Source organism: Haemorhous mexicanus, chromosome 3 (assembly GCF_027477595.1).
Source record: "Haemorhous mexicanus isolate bHaeMex1 chromosome 3, bHaeMex1.pri, whole genome shotgun sequence".
Taxonomy (NCBI): Eukaryota; Metazoa; Chordata; class Aves; order Passeriformes; family Fringillidae; genus Haemorhous; species Haemorhous mexicanus.
The window spans coordinates 108497791-108514453 of NC_082343.1; the positions used below are offsets into that span (position 1 = coordinate 108497791).

At 43.8% G+C, this 16663-nt stretch overlaps 1 protein-coding gene across 1 annotated transcript; it reads left to right on the forward strand.

The window, feature by feature from the left end:
• The first annotated feature begins 265 nt into the window (after window positions 1-265).
• Window positions 266-9898, forward strand: LOC132325853 (b(0,+)-type amino acid transporter 1-like). Its single transcript, XM_059843407.1, has 6 exons — window positions 266-1009; window positions 2605-2738; window positions 5520-5649; window positions 7848-7972; window positions 8399-8486; window positions 9567-9898. The coding sequence occupies exons 1-6, from the start codon at window positions 266-268 to the stop codon at window positions 9798-9800; spliced, it is 1455 nt and encodes a 484-aa protein (XP_059699390.1). The 3' UTR covers window positions 9801-9898.
• The last annotated feature ends 6765 nt before the right edge of the window (window positions 9899-16663 follow it).

Sequence of the window (16663 nt, forward strand, 5' to 3'; positions counted from 1 at the left end):
GGTCGTGCTGGATACTGTCCATTACCATTGCTTGAAATGAGATTCAGGGATACTCAAACTTGGCATAATAAATTACCAAGATAAGATGAGTAATGAAAGAATGTGAAATGCAGAAGATAGGTTTGTGCTTCTCAACAGTGTTCAGTGTGACTTTTGTAATTATTAACTAAACCTCAAAGCCTGAGGTAGTCCTTATTCAAATGCCTTAATCCTTTTTCAGATTCTCTCCTTAGAACAACGTCTCCTGTCTCCTCACATTTCGACAATGAGGGAAAGGAAGGCAACAGATCCACTCCATTCATCCACAGATCTGACTGAAGGGAAGGAGAAGTTAACACTGAAACAAGAGGTCAGCCTGATTAGTGGCGTGTCGTTAATTGCAGGTACCATGATAGGCTCAGGGATCTTTATGTCCCCTGAGTGGGTACTACACCACATGGGGAACCCTGCCAGCAGCCTGTTGATCTGGGCAGCATGTGGTCTCCTGGCCATGTTTGGAGCCTTGTCATATGCTGAGCTTGGAACAATAATTAAAGAGTCTGGAGGAGAATATATTTACATTTTGAGGATTTTTGGTTCCTTTCCTGCTTTCCTTTTCGCCTACACTTCTGTCATCCTGGTGAGACCAGCTGGTTTGGCAGCTGTCTGTCTGAGCTTTGCTGAGTACGCCATCGCGCCGTTCTACCCAGGATGTTCATCTCCGCAGGTTGCCATCAAATGTACAGCTGCCGCCTGCATCCTGATTTTAACTATCATCAACTGCCTCAACGTGAGGCTGGCAACATCTGTTATGAACATTTTTACAGCTGCCAAACTCTTGGCTTTGTTGGTGATTGTGGTGGGTGGGTTGGTGCTGCTTGCCAAGGGACAAACTCAGAGTTTTCAGAATGGTTTTCAAGGCACCACTGCAGGTATTGGGGCAGTTGGAGTGGCGTTTTACCAGGGGCTCTGGTCCTATGATGGATGGAACAACCTAAATTATGTAACTGAGGAACTGAAGAAGCCTGAGGTGAGTGAGTGAGCAAGCAAGCTGGGTTTTACTTACTTAATCCTGCTGTTAATATGTTTGATTCTATCTGTGATTGTGTTAAGAGTGGTAATCAAGGGATTTACAGTGAGGGTTGTGAGACACTGACACAAGAGTCGTTGCTGATGCCCCATCTCCAGACGTGTTCAAAGCCAGCTTGTGTGGGGCTTTGAGCAACTTGGTGTAGTGAAAGGAACCCCTGCTCATTGCATGGAGGTTTGAACTAGATAATCTTTAAGGTCCCTTCCAATCCAAACCATCTTGTGGTCGTATAAGAGTCCTAAAATAACCCATTGACTGCAAAGAAATTTTAGGCAGCACTTGGATACTTTGGAGATGAAGTTTTTTCTTAGTGTTTAGAGGATCTCATTGTAGACACCTAGATTTATTCAGAAAAGCACTCACTGCTATAATCCATAAAGGATTCTTAACAACATGTATTTTCTTAAAGACTTGATCCATAATCTGTGCTCTAGAAAACTACTTTATCTCTCCCTGTTGCATCAAGGGGCAACTTCAGAGCAAACCAAGCCTCACTGAAAGGCAATCTAACTCTGTGAATGATCCCTGTCTTTAAGCATCTATATTTTAGCATTGTGCAGTCCATGCTATAGGCACTGAAGTAGCTCACCTGCATCTCACATCAGCCTTCTCTGCACCATATTACCTATTTTCACAGATCAAACTGCAGCAGTGAACAACTCTTATTTGCAAGATTTGTGTGAGTGCAGAGTTTATAGAGTGTGCTTTGTACCAGTGCAGCAAACAAGATCCTACAGATCAAATGCAAATACACAGTTAAATATTAACCTAAATGGCAGCAAAGATCCCAGGGCCACTCTTTCCCACAGGATCATGAGTACTGATATTCAGGCCTTTCCAGAGTGGAGACACTACCATTAGGAATTGCTGTATCTTGTACTATGTTGAGAATGGGGAATGCAAAAAATTGATATTTCAGGTTCTTAGATGCATACAGTTGCCATTTCCCAGTATTTTCAGTTGCATAAGACACTGTTGATTTTATTGAGTCTTAAAATGATCCTGTGGTGTTCTAAGACATGATCCTGCCACTAAGAAAACAGAAATATTTTCGTCCTAGAGCAAATCCCCTTGGAGATTTTGAAATCAGCCCCCTATTTTGATTTAAACTGTAGAGTAGTTAAATGTGATACAACACACACTGGAACTTTTTCCATGGTAGTGAGGTGTTTATGGGAAGATGCAGCACACTGGGAGACATAACATACTAATAACAAATAAATCAATATTAAAATAATCAAGAAGTATGCAAAACACATCTTGGGCAGCTACAAATCAAAATCTTTTTTGTAAGACTTAGTGGGTTCTTTTTGTTTGAATTATTTTGTTTGGTTGGTTGTGGGTTTTTTTAGGCTAACTTTGGAACTGTACAAGACTGGTGTGAAAGCTGCCATGTGAATCTGGATCTATGTCTTGTTCTGAGGAAAGGTTTAGGGAGTGGAGGAATTTGAATGAGAGATGTGGGTGGTGGCAAAACCAAACCAAACAAAAAAAGCACAGTGCTGCACCTAACACTGCTGTCATCCCTTTTCCAGGTGACCCTTCCCAGAGCTGTGATGATTGCCATTCCTTTGGTTACATGCCTGTATTTGCTGGTAAACGTGAGCTACTTGGCAGCCATGACTCCCTCTGAGCTGCTGTCTTCAGGAGCTGTGGCTGTCACTTGGGGGTGAGCTCTGTGTGGGGCAGCATGGGCAATGCAGCTCTGAGAAACACTGGTTCTCTCCTGAGTTTCAGGAGATTTAAGTGTTTTTCCCAGAGGGAATGGCAGCACTGCATTGGGCAGGCCAGGAGGACCTGTCGGACCATGTTACAGAGAAGAAGAGGGTGACAAAGATGCTCGGAGGGCTGAAGCACATTGTTGTCTCAGAGAGATGGGACTGCTCAGCCTGGAGGAGAGAAAGCTCCAGGGAGACCTTACAGCACTTTCCAGGGCCTAAAGGTGCTATAAGAGAGCTGGAAAGGAAGATTTTACAAGGGCATGTAGAAGTAGGACAAGCAGGAATGGCTTCAAATTGAAAGAGAGTAGAGAGTAGGTTTAGATTAGACATAAGGAAGAAATTATTTACTGTGAGAGTGGTGAAGCACTGGTACAGGTTGCCTAGAGAAGCTGTGGATATCCCATCCCTGGAAACATTCAAAGTCAAGTTGAAAGGGGCTTTGAGCAACCTGGTCTAGTGGAAGGTGTCCCTGCCCATGGCAGGGGCTCGGAAGAGGATGATCTTCAAGGTCCATTCCAAATTGTTCTATGATTCTGTGGTTCTGTGAGGCCAAGGCTGACCAGCTCCATCTGGCTGTGGTCTCCAAGGTGCATCTAGGCTGCCAAGATGGCCCTTTCCTTACTCCCCATTGTCTTTGTTTACACTGGGAACCTGTAACTCCCCCAAATCAAGTTTTACCTCATGGAAAGTGTCCCTAAAGGAGAGGTGCAGGTCACACCAGAAGCATGTCCCCATAGGCACTGGGAATGCAGCTAGGGTACATATCCAGACTTGGGACTGATAAATTTTGCACATTTTAGATATTTCCAGGGAAATTGAGAGGACAATGTGCTGCCCTGCTAATGCAGAGGCAGTGGGTTGGGAGTGAGACAGGAGTCAACTGGCTGAATCCTGTCTACTTGGCACCTGGAATTTAGAGCAGATCAGAGTCTTTTGTCTCAGTTTCTCCACCTGTGGGGAAATGGAAAATGGCATTGATCTCAACAACACCTTTGAGAGCTGTTATACACAGGCTGGGTAGCCTTTGGTAACTGTAACTTCAGTTTGGCTTGTGTTTTTCCAGAGCTGCACTGAAACAATTTCTACCTTTCATCAGGTATTTGGTGAAGTATTTGATGACATTAAACAGTTTCTGTACAAGAAAGGAATTGAGGAAAAGAAAGAAGGGACCATCATGAGAGATATAGACACCATCAATGATCTTCCGCCAGGACATGCAGCTTTAGTCTAAATATTTCCAAAGACACAGAATCCCTGATAGCCCTAAATGAGTTGTCTGGCAGAAATGATGACATGGTGTATCCACAGATTATGTACTACTCTTCCTAAAAAAAGTCAGCAGCAGCTTTGCTTCTGTGTCCATTTCACAAGATCTCCCATTTGAAGATCTGACTGAGCTCTTGCTTGATGTGTTTTCTAATAGCCTTTCACATCATTATGAGTAGGAGCCTTTAAAGGTCTAGTGCTTTGTTTGAGCATGTCACAAAGCCTCACTAAGCTGCAGTGTCATGAACTTTCCCAGCACTTCCTTTTCCATTATTCCTAATTAACAAGTTATTTGTGAGCTTCCTCCTTTGTAACACGTCTCCTTATCCTGCCTGATTGACCTTTTCACCCAAGAGTGCAGTTCAGGAAGAAATATTGAACTAGTGGCAGGAAAGCTGGGCTCTCAAAGTCTGAGGAACAGGTAGGGAGCCAGTCTGAGGAGGAGGTGAAGTTTGTGGCTCACAAGCAAGACATGCAGCTATTCAGGCCATTAAGAAGGAATGGGAGGAGCATGAAGAAGCCAGAGGAGGACTTGTCACATTTAAATGCATTTATTCCCTATGTAAGAGGAAAACTGCCAGAAAGAAACATTGCTCAGTGGTGAGAGGTGCAGCCACAAAAGGAGCTCAGGAAATTCTTCCCAGTGTTTCTGTGATGACAGTGATTTAACAACAACCACAGGTTTCAGTTTGCTTGTAAATAAAGTAATCTAAAAAAACATTTGAGTTTTGGATTTTTGCCAATTAGATAAACAGTGTTTGTGTATGTGATAATTTCCCCAAACACCAGCATTTATTACTCAATTAATACTCTTAATGCTGCTTCATTCCAGAAGACAATCTTCACTTTTAGGTGAGAAAATCATCATTCCTTCCAAATGTTTACATTGAACTCTGTAACTCTGTTACTTCTGCTGTTAACTAGAAAGCGAAACAGAAATGTCTGAACAAGTTGTAGAACCAAACATCTGGAATTCAAACCATTGTTTTGGCATAAATCAGATTCACAGAAGAGCAGTAATAGGTGCATGTGGGATTAAAGGGTTAAAATCCTATGCATATTCAGGAAGAGGTTGTAATGCAGAATATTACTTCCATGTAATGGGAACAGTTTTTCTGTGATTTCCTAGCTAATATTATTGATTGTGATAGCAGTATCTCCAGGCATTTTGCCACAGCTTCAGTACACAAAAAAGGTGGTTTTGCCTGTTGTGACCTCTTTGTACACCATTGCAGTGTGGACAGAATATATGTAGCTGGAAGAAAAGCTGTCAGACAAGACAAACTTACTAGTCACTAAATATTATGGTAATTGCAAGAAGACTTTAAATCACTAGAAAGACTTCAGAAAAAGATTCTGTATAATGCAGAAATAATGGAAGGATGTAACCTGTCTGGTTCTTCAGTCAGTATTCAGTTCATCTACGAACTGCATCTTATGCTCTGAACTCTTTCCCACCTCAGGGACAAAGTCCTGGGCAGCTGGGCATGGCTCATCTCCCTGTCGGTGGCCCTGTCTACATTTGGTTCCTCCAACGGGACCTTCTTCAGTGGAGGCCGTGTGTGCTACATTGCTGCCAGGGAGGGCCACATGGTAAGCACAAAGAAAGGGGTCTGGCTTGCTTTGAGCAACTTCATCTTCTTGTGACACTAAAGCAGAGAGGAAAACACTGTGTATGTTCAACTGGCAGAGTGATAGCTCAAGGGGTTTGTTCCTTGCTCAAAAACTTTAATGCCCATCTCTTTCAAATGTAAGGTGTATGTTGTCTCTGGGCTTTCTTTTTCAGTCAGGTGCTTTCAAAACCATAACATATTCACATCTAGCCTGAATTATAAGAACAGCTTTGAAATATACCACTCAAATATTGTTGCATTGGAGCACCAGGCACAGGCTGTGGGGTGACCTAGTCAATATACCTGCCAGGAAAGGAGAACCTGGCCATGCTTGTGTGTTGTAAGGCGCCTTTGCTTGCCCTGGGAAGGTACAGAGCACCAGCCAGCTGCCTTTGCAGTTGTTATACTGACTACACAGGTTGGTCCCAGGGGTGATCCAGCCTTCACATGGGTAGTCCAGCTTAGATGCAGCATAGGCTATCTCTGCTCTTCAAGCTTCATAGCAATTACAAGGTGACACCAAGCCTTACATCTCTCCTAGCTTGAGTTTATCATTGGTTTTGTTAGGTGGGCCAAATCTAGTAACCCAGTGGAGGTCAGGCTGCTGCAGCACCCTCCTCCCTTGTCCATCCAATAAGTCCAGCATGCATTCCCAGTAGCCACACACACACAAACACAGGTATCAAACATATTTGTATACACAGATACGCATACATACATGTATAGCTGTGTATGTATGTACAGAGCCAGCAGGGAACATAGAGCTCCACATACAGACATAGCTGGGGCTCATGCAAATACCAGCACTAACAACACCAAGGGCCTTTCATTCCCTATCTGGCTGATCAGGGGTCCATTAGTGAGAAATTCATAGAAAACATATATACAGTGTGTGTCCCTCCAGCAGCTGGGCTCAGATACTCAGCCCCTGGATCCCAGTCTCCCCAGTTGCTGGTATCTGGGCAAACAAACCCCAAGGTTGCTGCCACATCTCAGCTGCTGATACAGACCCCCTCATTCACAGGTACACCTCCACACACACTTAACCACACTGCTCCACAAAGAGGAGAAAAAAGGCTGAGCTGCATTTGTCCTCTGTTTTGAGCAGGCCTCTTGTGTGTCTCCTGAATCTCTCTGCTTTTTTGGTCCTTCCCACCCACAACATCTAGCGTTTCTGTCCTCAAGCGTGAAGGCATTGAAATAGGTTGCACAGAGAGGTTGTGAATGCCCAGTTCCTGGAAGTTTGAGGCCAAGCTTGATGGGGCTCTGGCAGTCTGGTCTAGTGAAAGGTGTCCCTGCCTACAGCAGGATGTTGGAACTAGATGATCTTTAAGGTCCCTTCCAACCCAAATCATTCTATGAATCTAGGATTCCACAGGAGCTCTGCTCCTGGTTCATAGCAGGGAATCTTTTATGCATATGAATGACCAGGTTGGTGGAGATGACTGGACTGGTGGTTGCTGGTTTTGGTGGTTCCTGGTTCCTCAACTTCTCTCTCTGAGAATAATGCCTGCTCTATCATGGCAAGCTCTGTGCTGAGAAGTGCACAGACAGTCTGAATCTGACCATACCAGACTATGAGCTGAATGCTTATGTCACTTCTCAAACACTCATCTCTAGCAAAGGTCCTTGCATGATATTTTGGTTGGGAATTAAAAATAAAATAAAATAAAATTTAAAAAGCAGCCTTTCTCATTAAACTTTCCTGATGAAACAAACAATAAACAGGCTGCTAATCCTGAAGCAAATCCTGATTTAATTTGTATTTAATAAATGTTTCAGGACTAGTCCTTGCCTAATTTTCCAGTCATCCCAAGAGAAGTCAAGTCCCAGAGAGACGTGACAGAGGGGAGAGGAGTGGGCTTATGGCAAAAGGTACTGATGGTGATCAGGAAAGCTCTAATTTGGCTCATTCTGTCACATCAGTAGTTTGAAAACCTCATTTTGCCTGCTCAAACTGAGCATATTTGATATGAAACCAGTGAGACGCAATAAAAATATCCTTGAAGGAGTTTCCTGTATTGACACTCCTTGGAGTTGGTTTGGTTTTATATGATGCTTATTTGCTGATTATGAATGGCTCTGGCTGCAGGCAAAGCTCCCACCAGCAGCTGAGGGGTTGAGTAAGGAGCTCTGAGCCCATGAAATGATGATGCAGGGCTTTGCTTTGTTTTTCAGCCAGACATTCTGTCCATGGCTCATGTGGGACGCCTCACGCCCTCCCCTGCTCTACTGTTCACATCTGCCATGTCTTTAATAATGATAATATCAGGGAACTTCACCAGCATCGTCAACTTCTTCAGGTATGTCTGTGTAGGGTTTCTGTCTGCATCCCCTGTGCTCCTGGGTTTTACATTGTTTATAAGTATTTTCTTCCATTATCCTTTTGAGCCTGGGCTATTGCTTTCTAACCAATACTAGGGAGAGGAGGAGGGAAGAAAGAAAAGAAAGAGCTTGGAACCAGCACCTTTGCAATGCATGAATGATCCTGTCACTAGAGACTTAACTGAATGTGATTCATCCCCATTGAATCAGTAATGTTCAGATAATTCTTAAGTTCTCATTGTTTGTGCTAGAAAGGAGATTAATGGAAGAACTACTAAATTTATATCAATATTCACCTTTTTAATTGGAGAGATGAACATCTGGGATCTTCAAGGCAGAACTGACATTCCTGGAAGACCTCACCCCAAGTTTAATGCTGTCTAATTTTTTTTCTTTTCTTCAAGTTTTATAGCATGGCTTTTCTATGGAATGACTATTTCTGGGCTCCTGTATTTAAAAATCAAGAAACCAGAACTGCCAAGATCTTACAAGGTAAAGTAATAACATAAAACCCTCAAATATTTTCCTATATTGTTCAAATGACTTAGAGAACACTTAGAAAAAAGAGTGAGCACTGGTGGCTTACAGATTCAATGTGGTTGTCCTTCCTTTTTTAATTTCAAGTTTTGTGTCAGCAAAGCCAACAAGGGGTGAGAAAATGTGAACATACAGGCATAAGTCAAGATTGAATTCTCTGCCTTGATAAGCTAATAATGCCCTGCCTCCTCACTATGAAAATATATATCTACCATATCCTCTATCTTTCTAAAAGATTTAAATGGTAAATGAAGGATGATTCTGATCAACATTGTAATCACCCGTTTATGCTCACAGCACAGACTTTGGGCAAACTCCTTGGAGGGTAGCCCAGGTGTAAGAACCTTGCAGAGGGAAAAATAACTTAGGTGGAGTGCCTCAAGTTCTTTGAGATGACATAGGGACAGGTTTGTTGCCCACAAAACAGATAAAAGGAGGGAAATCAAGAGTCATGTGTTCTTCCCCTGATGCCATGAGTGAGCTGATCTTCAGTGCTTCCTCAGTGACTGAGGATTATTAATGAATGCACAAGCCACCCTCCTTTGAGGAAGGGTGGCTTCAAATTGAGGTTTTAATGCTTTCTGACCAGGCTTACAGAAACTTCCCTTGAGTTTGCCTGTCCACCTGTCTTCAATACATGGATAAAACTTTTTGTGCAAGGGTGCTAAGGTACAGTTGTTTTGAATTCAATTGCTCTGTGTTTTGTCTACAGCTTGGCTTTTAGATGCAAGGTAGTAGGGAAAGCAAGAAAAGACCTGGCACTAAACCCAGTACTTTGCATCTTCAGGTCTAGGAGGGCAGGAAAGACCAGGGGTTCAGGTGTGATATGAGGGTGTAGCTCTTGCAGGGATGTTTAGTCTTGGAGTGGGGATAGGCTGGGAAACAGGATGTCTGGATTAATTGGAATTTCTAGGTAGTATCTCAGGTTGCGGAAAGGTTTCATCTAAAAAGCCTTCTGCAGAAGTTCCAGAGTTGTCCAGACACACAGAGGCCCAGAATTACATGAGTATTTATGCAGATGTTTTGCTTTCACAGGTCCCAATTATCATCCCAATAATTGTGCTGATGGCAGCTGTGTACCTGGTGTTAGCTCCCATCATTGATCAGCCCCAAATAGAGATCCTCTACATCATCCTGTTCATTTTCAGTGGCATCATTTTTTATTTCCCACTGGTTCGCTTCAAGTACCACCCTCGCTTCTTACAGAGAGTCACTTTGCACCTCCAGTTGTTGCTGGAAGTTGCTCCAACTACCAGGGATGCAAACTGAGATAACATCCTTCCTTCACGTGGCTGCCTGCACCTCATGGTTTATCCCTTGGTTTTCAAGCTCAGAAAATATTCTTCTGTAAAGAGCAATGAGTAGAATGCGAGTGACACTGTGTCCAGGTGAGATGGACTGCAGCTATGACTCCTCATATTTCCCTAAAATTCTGGGGACATGTTTTTTTCCTTTTCAGCTTTGCCTTGGCATTACATATGGATTCCAAAGAATATGTGGTTTTGTATCTTCCATCCCAAAAAGGGCCGTTTCTCAGGATCTTATCTCCTATTTCAAGATAAAATGCAGAAGAAGATAGACAATGAAACATTATTCATATAGCAGGCTGAGACCTATAGCCGTTCCTGGCAATGCCTTTAATTATTTACACCTAGTTCTGCCTACTGTGACTGCAGAGCTTCTCAAATCAATAAAGCAAGGGCTCACCATGGCCACAAGAAATAAACCTCTTTTCACTCAAGTATTCACTCTGGAAAGATTATGCTTCTTCCAGTTCCAGGTGTGCAGTCACAACAGTCCTTTCTCTGTCTCAGAAGGCATCCCACATCTCCCACAGAAAACCCTCTGTCATGAGACAAGAGTGCTTTAAAGCTCGGTCAGTTTCCTCAGTTGAGAATGCACTTGTCTTCTGGTATCCATCCATTCATGATGAGGACACAATCAGCATCACTCAAGTACCAACATTCACCCATGTGCTTCCTGTGATCCCCCTGAAGAAAAAAAAATTATTTTGTGACAAAGGGAGGGAGAAAAAACCAACCAAAAACCCTAGAGCATATGTACCAGCAAAATACTCTGACTGGGAATTAAAGAAACCACATACTGGGCTGCATTAGAAGTGTGGCCAGCAGAGCAAGGAAACATTCTGTCTCTTTGGACTCAACTCCTGAAATCATGCATCTAGCGTTGGGCCCTGCTGTTCAAGGTGGAGTTGTGAAGACCACCTGGACCCTTCTTTATAATGGCAGCTCAGAGCAGTGGTCACAAGCTGTGGCTTGAGATGTTCAGGCTGGACTTAGAGGAAATGTGCCCCATGAGGGCAGTGCAGCTTGGAGCAGTGTGCAGAAAGGTGGGGAGATCTCAGTTCCCTTGCATTTTCTACCACAGCCACCAATTCCCTTGCATTTTCTATCTCCACCAATTTCTGTGATTCTAAAGGCACAGCACAAAAGTCACAGGCTGTGCTCTCACCCACACCTAACACACTGAAGTCACTGGTATTTCCTACTATCCTGAGGCACAGCTGTTTTTTTCCTGCTCTTGGGAAAGGAGAGGTATTATAAGCTGTTTTCTTCACATTTTTCGAGATGGTTCCAGGATGATACCTGTCATAGACTAAAAATGTCTAGGAGCTAGTCCCTAAAATGCCTTGTTAAAGTACTGAAAGTTAACTTTCTGTCAGCATTCTTCTACAGAACCTGCTACAATCCTGCTACCTTTTACCTAACCTGCTATGATCCTAGAACACAGGTTATTTGATCCTCCAGGCCTCTTCCAGCCCATCTCAGAGCTGTGTATCTGATTACAGTCTCATTCTGCAATGTCACTCCTCCTGCTCCTCTGAGTGGTGATACCAGAGCAGCTACAGGGATGCACCAACCGTCTGTTTTTCCAAGTGTTAGGTATGATAATGGATAGGCCAGATGCCACTCATCCAAGTCCTTAGCTTAAACAGCGTTTGGGAGGATTTCCTTCCACTGATTTTTACTGGAGTTGCCAACAAAGGCCAGTGAGGGAACAATTTTTCCTCCTGAATCCCTTGACAATATAAAATTCTTGGGATGTGTCCCTAAAGGAGGGGATGTTCTCAAAAGGACTGATGAGGTTAGGAGCTCTAGGTTACCTTCCTCCCATGGCCCCAGGCTCTTCATCTGATTTCAGGGAAACTTCTTAAAGGAGCTGCATCTCAGCTACTTACCTAAAAATTTGAATAATACAATTTCTCTGATCATAATTTTTTTCAAACAATCTTTTTCTTACCTATTTATGAAGCCTATCACATGGGGCTCTGCTCTAATAAAGAACATGAAAAGACTTAGCACTTTGAATAAATAGCCTTTATATGTTATTGGTTTGTGAATGGATATAGGGGAACTGGAAAGCTGCAATTATCATGCTCTGCACCAATCTCATTTTCTATAGATATTATTGTAACAAGATGTTCTTTTTTTATTTATGTTACCTAGGATTTGCAGGTGTTTATAATGCCAAAACAAGATGCTGAAAGCTCAGAGAATTGAAAGATAATTACAATAAAATGGGCATTACAATGAAGTGAGTTAATGTGTCTGTTTCTGTTTTTCACCCAAGAAAAACAATTCCATAGAAATTTTACTGCATGATCATAAACAATCAGCACCAGGCTTATCTCTCCTTGGTCAGAAGGTTTAACAACATGCGTGGGTGTTTATATGTGCATACACTCATTTTTCAAAATGATTGCTTATCTATTCAACCCCAGGATATGTAAATTGGAGTCTCTTTTTCCTTCATGAGACATTTACAATAGAAGTGCTAGGAAGAGGCAACACATCCTTACCATTTATTCCTGCAGCACAGTGACAATGTGACAGTGGACTGAGCTCTGTACCTGAAGCTTGTACAGGTTATCTTACAAGATCTTATTGGTCCTGTCTGTTTCCAAAGCTCCAGATCCCTGTGACCCTTTCTTCACAGGCTCAGAGGAAAAATGGACTATCAGCATTGACCCCAAGATAATCATAAGATCTCTACTTCACCTCTAGACCCTCAGTATAATTGAGTCCCATCCTTCAGCTGGCAACCTGCAACAAACCTGTTGGGAGCTTTACTTTGGTGCACAAAGCTGAATGTATTCTGGGCTTTTTCCTGACTTCCTCTGAAGCATCAGAGATGGACTACACCTGGGGGACAGTAAAGGACAGTCCAGTGTGTGAGAGAGCACAGAAAATCCTCCTTTGGTGATTTTCTAGTCCGGCATGCTCAATGCCCAAGTTCTAGTGATTGCCATAATTCGTGGTTGAGGACAAATTTGCGGTTGGGTGGGACAGAGCAGAATTCAACATAACTTTTATTTTCCTCTGTTCAAGAAACACAGTTCACTCACTTAGACTGAGTGGGTTTATCTGAACAGTTCTCAGCCAGTGCAGAGGATTTGGTGTTTAGTCTCTCCTGCTCTTTGCTGGGACATAGGAAATAAAAAAGACCTCACTGAACTCTCTCAGCAGTGTTAACTTGCTCTCCAGGTCATCACACTTAGGGGATGAAATAAAAACAGTCAGCTCTGGGAATCACAGACAATTCCAGTGTGGGTTAGAACTGACTTCTGGAGGTCTCTTGTCCAACTTCCTTCTTGAAGCAGGACTATTATCATGTAAGGTTGTTTACCTGTGCCTCTGTCTCTTGTGTTTTGGAAAACACTGAGGATAGAGAGCCCAGCACCTCTCCGCACTGCTCTCTGGATAAAGAAATTTTGCTGAAGTTCAATCTGAACATCTCAAGCTGCATCTTGTGGCTGTTGCCCTTCCCTGTATCATCTTCTACTGCCAAAGTTCTATCCTTTTTGTAACTCTCTTTTGTGGAGCTGTAGGTTGCTGTTATGTTGTCTCTTTCTTTTTGCCAGACTCAACCCAAGAAGCCAAGCCCAACCCAAGAAACTTTTTCATGTAGGCAAAGTGCTCTGGATCTCTGTCTTGGGAGCTGTTTGCTGAACTCTATCCAGTTCATCTGCTTTCCTTTTGAACTGGGAAAGGGTCATAAAATTCCAAGTGCAACATGCCAAGTGTGCCCTCATAGGTGTCAAGTCTACAGAGACAACAACATCCCTTGGTCTGCTTAGGTACCTTTCCTAATGCAGGCCACTATGTGTAACCCTTCACTCAGTCACTTCTGAGAGCTTCAGCTGACTTAGTTGAAGGCAATGGAAAATCCTTACTTTGTACAGTTGGTGCTCTTATTAGAAGCTTTGTCTAGGCTGTGATAAATCCTGCATCATGATGACTCACTCTAGCAGTGCAGGGGGATCTACATCTTGCACTTTACCATTTATTGATTAGTTAGTTGGATACTGTCAGGGTCTTTATGTGTGTGACTCATTCCTCATGAAGGAGTGCTTTTGCTAAAAAAGGATGCACACCCACAGTCATACAATAAATGGGTGGTCTTAGGTTTGTGAACTAGCAGTGAGATTAATGGCTAGTGAAATAGCCCATCTGTTTCTAGAATCAAGCTACCATGTCATGTTTGTCCTCAGAGACAGTGAACCCTATGGCTTGAGTGTCTGGCAGATAAATTATTATCTTTTCCTTCTAAAGCTTGGTCATAAGTTGTTATTGTTTAATTTAATGGACTAATTTAATGGACTGGTTTCCATGCAGTGACATGAAAGGCAACAGGGGAGCTGAGAACAGGGAAAATGAGAAGTAGCTTGAAAGAGAATTACTGTACATACAAGTCTTGGCTTGTCTGTCTGAATTACCTATATAAAATCTGGACATGGACAACACCCAAACAGAAAAGATGTGTGCCCAGAATTTTTGAAATGACAGAATAATTTTTTTTTTGCTTAGCAGTAATTGATTTCCTTTCTGTTTGTACATTCTGGGCGTGTTCTTCAGTTCACAATCTGTTTTTCCCACAGCACAACTGTGTCATTAACAAAGTAGAGCAATAGTCCAGCCTTTTTTCATTGCTCAGTCTGTGGTTGCCAAACATCATCAACAGGTCATGATTCCTTTGAAGAGAGGGCACACAGATTTCCAGCAGAAGGTACAGACCCTGGCACAAAGAGCACCACCAGTTCCTGAATTAAAAATCCAGAGCTGTCCCCAGGATCTCTCAGGGTATTGGATCTGCTGTCCTCCCTTTGCTGTGGCCTAACTCCAGGGCTCTGAGTGCTCAGTTTTCCACTCACATCCCACCCTGTTTAAAATTGGGTTAATGAGACTTCAGCCTGTCTGAGCTGTTATGAATTTTAGTTCATTCATATTTGTAAATAAAAGGAAATAATCTCATCTCGCTGAAGAGGAAGCAGGAGGATCAAATGATGCCAATAATCTTCTTTCTTCCTAGGCCAAGTAGTCCCTCTTACCTATACTTTTACAATTTATATTAAGTGTGCAGTGGCTGCAGAAAATACAGAGGGTTTCATTCTGGCTGTAGGACCACTCTGTATGTTGCACCAGCTGAGCCACCCTTTTGGTGTCCCTGGATGGCTCCCAGTCCCCTGGGGCCATGTGGGCACCCTGCAGGCAGGAGCCATGCCTCATGCCCAGCAAGAAAGTGCAGAGGAGTGTGGATGTGTTTGAGCACACCCAGGCGATGCTGCAAACTATCCCTAGTATCAGGGCCCCTGGCATCCCCAAAACCAGCAGAGCTGTGTCCTTTGGAGCAAGACAAAAAGCTTGGACCAGATCCTGCTGCAGGTTCCTACCAGGATTCTCATGTACCAGGCACAAGCATGACCATGGGTAAGGAAACATATGGTGACTTTTTATTCCCTTGGAGCTGCCTGGACTCCAGGCCACTGTGGAAGCAGAAATGGTCCTTAAAAATCCCCTGCAGTCTTCATCAGCTTCCCAAAGGGTCCTCTCACCCCATGTCCCCTTGGATCAAGCTTTCCTGCTCCTCCTGCCCTGAGGGCTGTGCTGCCAACCTGTCCAGCAAACCCCTGCCTGTTTATCCACTCTCATTTAGTTTACTTTCTTCTAAAAGTAGCCTTCCTCAGATTTACAAATGCAAAATACCCCTCAGACAGCACCAAAAAACTTTACTCAGGAGTCCTGTGTATGGGCAAAGGACAGGGATTGGGGGGATTTGGAATAGACATTGGCACAGATGGGAATGATGGGGAAGCCATTGCACTCATTTTTGGGCTGAAACCTCAGCTTAACGTTGGCTTCCTTAAATCACAGAATCATTTAGGTAGGAAAAGACCTCTACAATCATTGATCATCGAGTCCAACCATTAACCCAGCGTGGCCAAGCCACCACTAAACCACATCCCTAAGCACCACATCTACACTTCTAAAAAACCCCTCCAGGGATGGTGATTCCACCACATCGGTGGGCAACCTGTTTCAATGGTTGATAACCCTTTCAGTGAATAAATATTTCCTAATATCTGATCTAAACCTTCTCTGGAACAACTTGAGGCCATTTCCTTTCATCCTGTCGCTTGTTATTTGAAAGAAGAGACTCACACCTCATTATGACTCCTCTCAGGTAATTGTAGAGAGCAGTAAGGTCTCCCCTAAGCTCAGGCAAGTTCCCGTGTCTGCTGTGCCCAAGGCAGGTGAGAGGTTCCTGGGAACTGAAGGGCAGGGAGGTGACATGGCAGGGGGCTGCGGGGCTGGCAGGTGGCAGTGGCAGTCTGGTGATGAAGAGCTCAGCAGCATCAGCCTCTGCCCCGCTGCGGCTGGGCGGGACAAAGAGCTGAGACGAGGAATGGGATTGGTGGTGCCCAGGGAGTTGTTTCACTGTGCTGCAATGAACAGCTGCAGGCAGACCCTGCCCGCCCAGAGCCAGCTTCCTCCATTGACAACAGAAAAACTCCTTTTGGGACAGGAGAGAGAGATCGAACAGCTCTGACAGATGCCAGCTCTGGAGCAAGGGAGAGGGCAGTCCTGGGGCTGGAGGTGAAATGATAAAAGGGAATGAGTCCTGCTCTCTGCAGTAGTGGCCTCCTGGGTCCTATGTCCATCTGTCCCTGTGTCTCTACCCAGGCACCCACAATACAGCACCCACCAGAGCCACCTGCTGAACAGCACTGGGGACGCTTCTCTTGGGCTGCAGCACATGCCCTGGGACAGGGGATTGTCCCCAGGGCCATGGCTTTTTTTCTTGAAGCAGTAGTGATTAGAAAAGAAGGCAGC